General features: G+C 43.7%; 1 protein-coding gene across 1 annotated transcript; it reads left to right on the forward strand.

Annotated features, from left to right (window-relative positions):
- The first annotated feature begins 31 nt into the window (after positions 1-31).
- LOC119649679 (ubiquitin-conjugating enzyme E2 D2B-like) lies at positions 32-5,871 on the forward strand. The gene is made up of 3 exons (XM_038051939.1): positions 32-191; positions 251-436; positions 5,507-5,871. Exons 1-3 carry the CDS (start codon positions 116-118, stop codon positions 5,761-5,763), a joined length of 519 nt encoding a protein of 172 aa, XP_037907867.1. The 5' UTR covers positions 32-115; the 3' UTR covers positions 5,764-5,871.
- Positions 5,872-7,379: the final 1,508 nt, after the last annotated feature.

Below are 7,379 nucleotides of genomic sequence, written 5' to 3' on the forward strand. Positions count from 1 at the left end.
ATCGCATGCGACACAGATGTCATACCAGTAGTATCACTGCTGAAAAAGACTATAATAACGACAGCGCGCGAAGGTGACTGAAACGTCAAATTTGTTTTTCAAAAGTTCATTAAACATGAGTAAACCAGATATTCGAACAAAAAGAGTGCCAGTGGAATTGAAACGATTAAATGCTTCCTATGAAGTTCATTGTAAAATCAAAAAAATCTGATAATGTTTTGCTCTGAAGAATTAAAACTGTTTCTTTAAGGTATTGACTGCAAGCCGGCTGACGAAGGAGATTTTACAAAGCTGCAGGCCATTGTGCCAGGACCCAAGGATTCATCCTATCAACGGGGAAAATTCAAAGTATCGATAGAATTCACAGCACAATATCCATTTCAACCGCCTGTGGTAAAATTTATTACACCAATTTACCACCCAAACATTGATAATGGTGAGTAACTTTTATGATGCAAATTTTCTCTTCATGCCTACCGCTTAGCAAAAATTATCTCACTGAAATTATTAAAATCAATTCATTGCCTGTTTATCTCTCGAATGAAGCATCATTTCTGTATTCTGCTCCAAGGGGCACGCCACAATAATTTCATCATTTCAATGATCAGTAATCGTTCCGAGCTGAAATTAATAATAATAACGAACTCAACTCAACAATTCTCAACGAATCCCAACAGAGCGTCCAGACAGTACAGTTTTCGGTGACGGAAGCAAATGATTATTGGGGTGGACTTTGGGGGTTACCCGCCCAGCATCGTGAGTGGATCTCCGCCATGCCAATACGCCTGGCATGATTTTTGCGGATGTTACCGAAGAGGAAGTTCGACGAGCCAGAAACAGCTCGAAGAGCTGGAAGGTCCCTGGTCTGGACCGGGTGCAGAATTTCTGGTATAAGAAATTCACCAGCGTACGCAGTCGGTTGGCACACAACACAAACCAGGTAATGAGTCGACCGGAGGAATTTCCACCCTTCCTCACTGCGGGGATTACCTACCTTATCCCTAAGAAGCACACGGTGCAGGACCCCGCAGGCACAAGACCGATTACTTGCTTACCAACACTCTACAAATTCATAACGTCCATTATTAGTGGAACGATCAATGCGCACCTCGAGACCAACAACATTTTGTCCGAAGAGCAGAAGGGCTGCCGAGTTGGGTCAAGTCGTTGCAAAGAGCAACTCATTATCGACTCGGTATGTGTAATACAAACAACAAGAGGCCAAAGAAACCTCTTTAGTTGCTATATCGATGATGCCAAGCCTTTCAACAGGGTCCTGTCTACCTGGCTAATCGATGTCCTGCAACTGTATCTCATTTATCCGAAACTAATAAAGTTTTTAGCGACAGTTATGGAAGGGTGGCATTCCACCTTATCAGTGCATACATCTGAGGGTGCCAATACCTCAGATCCCATCCGTTTAGGGAAAGGCATCTTCCAGGGGGATTCGTTGAATCCCCTTTGCTTTCGCATGGCACTGAACCCCCTTTCATAGCTACTGAATGATGCAAGAGGGCATGGTTTTGCAATAAAAATGGCCTCCGTGCTAAGCGCGAACTGACACACTTGATGTACTCAGATGAGATCAAGCTGTATGCTGGTACTGACGACCATCTTAGAAGTCTGTTGCGAATAATAGGCATGTTCAGCCGTGATATTCGGATGGAATTTGGATTAGACAAATGTCGAATCGAAGCCATCCGCAAAGGTCATCACGAGCCACATGCCGGACATAGCATTGGTGACCTCCACACTCCACATTGAAGCTATGACCGAGACAGACTTCTACAAGTACTTAGGAATTCTGCAAGGAACCCATGCTCGAGTTGGTGAACTGAAGGATGCTCTGCTGTCCGAATTCCTGCGACGTGTAAAGCTGGTGCTGAAATCACATCTCTCGGGGAAGAAAAAAATAAGCGCGTTGAATGTATTCGCTATCCCTTCACTAGCTTATGCATTCGCAATATTGCCGTGGACGAAGACCGATCTGAAAAACGTCCAGCGGCGGATATGGACAACTATGTCCAAATTCCGAATGCATCATCCAAAGTCTGCCGTGAAGCGGATGAATCTGGCTCATGACATTGGAAGTAGGGGCGTGGTTGACGTGCCGACACATCATCATCGCCAAGTCGACCCGCTGCACGCTTATTTTTACAGGAAAGAGCAGGCGAGTCCCTTGCCTGCGGTTGTCTGTAAGGCAGACTGTAGACTGACTCCACTTAACTTGCAGGATCGATCTTTCAATCCTCTGAGTGGGGTGACGTCGGACCAAGAGCGGATCGATGAATAGAAGTCGAAGGCAATGCACGGTAAACACGTGAATTGTCTTTGGCAGCCATTTGTCGAACAAATGGCTGGGTCCTGGAGAACTCTTTACTGAGACGGAGGAGTTTATGTGTGCCATTCAGGACGGCGTGGTCGCCACCCGAGCTTATAAAAAGCTCATCATGAAAGAACAGGTGGAGAACGACCAGTGCAGAATGTGTGGTTCGGCGTTAGAGACATTGGACCATCTCATTTCTGACTGTACTGTTATGGCACCGGTGCAATACATCGCCAGGTATAATGCTGTATGTAAGGTTATCCATCAAACCCTTGCATACAAGCATGGGCTGATCACGGGAACATGTCCGGTTTACCGATATGAGCCACAAGCAGTACTTGATAGTTCTGCTTACAGCATGTATCGGGACCGGAAAGTTCTGACTGATCGCCATACTGCACACAACAAGCCTGACGTACTGTTTGTTGACAAGACGGGCCGCTCCGCGTATGTATGATAATTGATGTTGCTATCCCCCAGAACAGCAACATCGAACGGAAATACGTGGAGAAGATGGTGAACTATGAGCCACTGGCTCCGGAAATCAAAGAAATTTGGTGTCTCGAGCGAGTGGTTGTAGTTCCCATAATATTGTCAGCTACAGATATTGTACCTAAATTCCTTACGGCTTCCCTTAATGTCCGGAGACTTTGGCACAATCTGGTTCAAACCATGCAGAAGTACACCATTCTGCATACGTGCTCCATATTGCAGGGAGTTCTCGACGGATTCTCCCGTTGACCTACCACTGGCCACCACCAGCGCCCCTTTAGTTTTTAAGTAGGTAGGATCGTTCGAGCCTAAATGCTTGGCACTTAGTGCTAGTATTAGGTAAAATCCGACATCTACCGAGATTGTGACAACTCGGAAATAATAATGGTTGGCGCAACAATCCAATTGGATCAGGGCCTTGAAGTGTATTAGAGTACTTCATTCGGGGCCGTGACGGTACACTACAGTACACTGTAGGAGGCAATGTGGTCAGCATTGCGCTCGCCCGAGATTATTACCCTGATTTGACTCAGGTACTCATTCACGGCTGAGTCGACTGGTATCCGACGTCATATCACGATCCAAATTCCACTGCCACCAGTAAGATTTGAATCACGGCTGAAATTAACACTTTAAATGTATCGTTGTCACAAACGGGCAATTTATGGTGACAACCAAGGTATCAGAAAGGACTAGATGATAGCTTTATATGGGGTCATCACAACAGAAAGTTAGTAGATGAACGCATATAGGTCACTATACATATTTGCAATGGTTTGAATTAGGAGGTAGTTTGTTAGCCGAAGTCTTAAAATGAAAGATTGCCTTGGTCATCAGGAAGGACCCTCTGCCAGACTTCGTTAAAAGAGTGGAAAAGGCGCTGGATGAATGCAAGCCCATTATTAAGAAAGCAGCCGAATTGGGAATGCCTAACCCATCTCTGCCCAGAATCAAATGCTTCCCCGAGATACATAAAGAAGGCAACGAAGTCAGGGAGATAATCACAGCAACGAATTCACCGACCCAAAATATTGTGAAGTGGCTCTTGGAAGAAGTCAAAAGGTTAGGCCTAAAAACAAGAAAACGAGCAGTTGGAAACGGCAGAAAAGTCATTGCCAGGCTCAACAAGATCGGGGGGATACAAAGTGATAAAATATTAGTATCCTTTGACGTTAAAACGCTGTTCCCAAGTGTACCGATGAAGGAAGCTCTACACTTGTTCGAGGAATGGATCACGACACACGAAAACTCATCTGAATGAAGGAAGAAGGCTAAACTGTATAAGAAACTGGCCTTCACGTGCATGAGTGAATCCTCTTTCACATTCAGGAAAATTTTTTAAAAAACAACCTCCGAGACAGCAATGGGCAACCCCCTCTCATCGCTGCTATGCGAGGTATTTATGGAGCACCTGGAGAAGCAGGAACTACCCCAAGATTCTCAACCGGGCACACAGGAACATTGATTTCACCATGGAAGTCGCAAAGAAAGGGGAGATACCGTTCCTAAACTTAAAAATAATCCGGGAAAGAGGGGATTTTGAATTCTACATCTACAGGAAACCGACTCAGACACAACCATCACATACACCTCAAACCACGATTTCCACCATAAGATGGCGGCGTACAACTTTATGATTCACTGGATGGTCACAACACCGCTCAATGAGGAGAGAAAAAATAAAGAAATGAGCTTCATCCTGGAACAGTCAAGAAAAACGGATACAACGGAACCTCATCGAAAATGGGATCAAAAACAAACTACGCCAGGACTCAAGGCAGCCACTTTCAACACTCTTTCAGGAGGTGAACACAGAACCTAGGCAATGGATAACATTAACCTACTCAGGTTGGACGCAGAACATCAATAGGCGGCTACATAAACGAGGATTCCGGGTCACCTTGACCAGCAGACGATACCTACTTAGGATCCGGTTACAATCAGTCAAGGACAAAAAAGAGTGTACGGAAAAAAGCCGCATTTATAGGATTTCTTGCCCAAACTGTGACAAGACTTAGTCCACATCACTTAGAACACTTAAAGGAGGACGAATCCGCTAGAAATAAGAATAACCCACACATATGGTCGGCGGTTACCAGACATATAATAGAGCAGGGACATCACTTGTCGTTGGACAACGCCAATATTTTGAAGGAAGTGAACGAACGTTAGGAGACTAGATTCCTACAAGAGCCTCCACATCTTGGAAATTCCCTCCGAGAAAAGGCTAAACACGGACACGGGCAACTTAGACCGACGATAAATTGCATAATTTCTGTTTACTGCTCCAAGGGGCACGCCATGATAATTTCATCATTCCAATGATCGAAAATCGCTCTGCGATGAAGTTAACACTTTAAATGTATCTATGTAGCAGAAAGGTGCTAAATGATAATTTTATATGGGATCATCACAACAGAAAGTGGTCCGGTCCGTCACCAGGTGGGTGCGGACCCAGGACTCTCAGCATCCTCCACAAAAAAGAAAGTTATTAGATGAACGCATATAGGTCACTATACATATTTGCAATTGAAAACAAAAATTCAAAACCTAATTAAACTTTCAGAACTAAATGAACACAAAGCAGGTTTCTATTAGGATGAAAGGAGCTTTTAAATGCTTGAAAATTTGGACTGTTACAACTGCATTGTGCTCACGAGTGAATACGCAATTGTTTTTCTTTTTCAGCTGGGAAAATATGCCTAGATATCCTGCGACTACCTCCAAATGGTTCCTACAATCCAGCGATAACATTAGAATCCATTTTACTATCCATTCAACTGCTACTAGCGTCACCAAATCCCGATGATCCGTTACAGAGCAACATTGCCGACGTTTACAAACACGACAGAGAAACATTCTATAAAAATGCACGAGAATATACTGAAAAATATGCGACAGATGACTGTGAACCTGAGGTAAAGAAGAAAAAAACCTACAGTTGAATTTGGGAGCTTATTTGTTTGCAATTTAGGATGACTTCGATATTGCATATTTCTTATAATGTTATATTATGAAAATAAATTTATCTACACTTCGAATGTGTCATTAAATACACTTTTAATTGCCCGGTCACCCCACCATCTCGTGGAAATTATAGAGGCATGACTTTTGAATGTAGTTGTTCCTTAAATTACTTAATTGTAGCTTATCCACAACCAGAAGATCATGGTATCCTTATAGATTACGTCGTTATATAGGCTACGGATTCGTGCAGCACCCCATCATGCACCTACTCAATTTGAATGAAGGCAGTTCGTATATCTCTAGTTGTTCCTCCCATGATGTCGATATCGTCAGCATAGGCCAGTAGTTGGATGGACTTAAAGGGGATGGTGTCTCTCGTGTTTACCTCAGCATCACGGATCACTTTTTTCAAGGCCAGGTTAAGGAGGACCCATGATAGGGCATCGACTTGTCTTAAACCGTTGTTAATGCCGAATCGTCTCGAGAGTCATGCTGCTGCTTTTACCTGGCCTCGACATTAGTCAGGGTTAACCTAGTGAGTCTTATCAATTTCGTGTAAAATTTTACTCTATGCCATCATAACTTTGAAGTCAATGAGAAGATGGTCATATTCCAACAGTTCACACAGCAACAACACGCAGCACATCTCTTGCCGCAAGAGAAAATCTGATCTATTGCTGATTTACCTGGAATTAAGGCCAATATGTCCGTCGTCTTCAGTTGGCGGAACCTTCAACTCGCCGATATTCTGGTTGTTAGCAGTTCATCAAAATACTCAACCCATCGCTCCAACAAGCCGATTCAGCCGGAAATCATATTTTAGGATTCCTCCCTGTACTTTTCGAGTTGATTGGTTGTAAAGTCCCTTCTCCGCTTGACAAAGTTCGTGATAGGTCTCTGCGGATACCCGCGTTCTTTGAAAGCGCAACATTATCCGGTGCAAACTTAAATTTTTCGTCGAAACAGCCGTTCTAATTTTTTTTTGGGACAGGGGCCAAGTATATATGTAGCCATATACCCCCTCCCCTATATGTTGTGACATTCATCAAGACTGATAGGTGAGAAAGTGTTTGTTTGTTTGTGGACTGTTTCCCGCACAAACCAGGCACTTCCACCAACCATTTCGTGTCATACTGCTAATTGAATAAACGGCAGTCCGTTATCATTGGTATTTTTATGTAAGCTATAGGAATCATTGTATCGCTTGCATATGGGATCCGTCACTACTTGGCTGTTAAAATCTCCAAGTATGATTTTTATTTCATACCTGGGGCAAGCTTTGAGGGTGCAGTCTCCTTTGTAGGGGCGTGAGCATTATTGAGGTTTATGATTCGAAATTTGCCTCGCTAGCGCAGAATGTATAGCCGTTCGCTTATGTTTTCAAAGCCGGTAACAGCAAGTTTCATTTTTTGACTGACCTACTCCCAGCACATGGTTTACTGCATGGCCACTATAATACATGCTGTAATGGCTCTTGTCTAGGAAACCGGTCCTGGTCCAGCACATCCCTTGTAACGCTGTTACTTCAGCCTTATATTGGGACAGGGTATCGGCTAACTACTGTATACAAGGTTTTAATGAATCATCTTCTAAT

Source organism: Hermetia illucens, chromosome 2 (assembly GCF_905115235.1).
Source record: "Hermetia illucens chromosome 2, iHerIll2.2.curated.20191125, whole genome shotgun sequence".
NCBI lineage: Eukaryota > Metazoa > Arthropoda > Insecta > Diptera > Stratiomyidae > Hermetia > Hermetia illucens.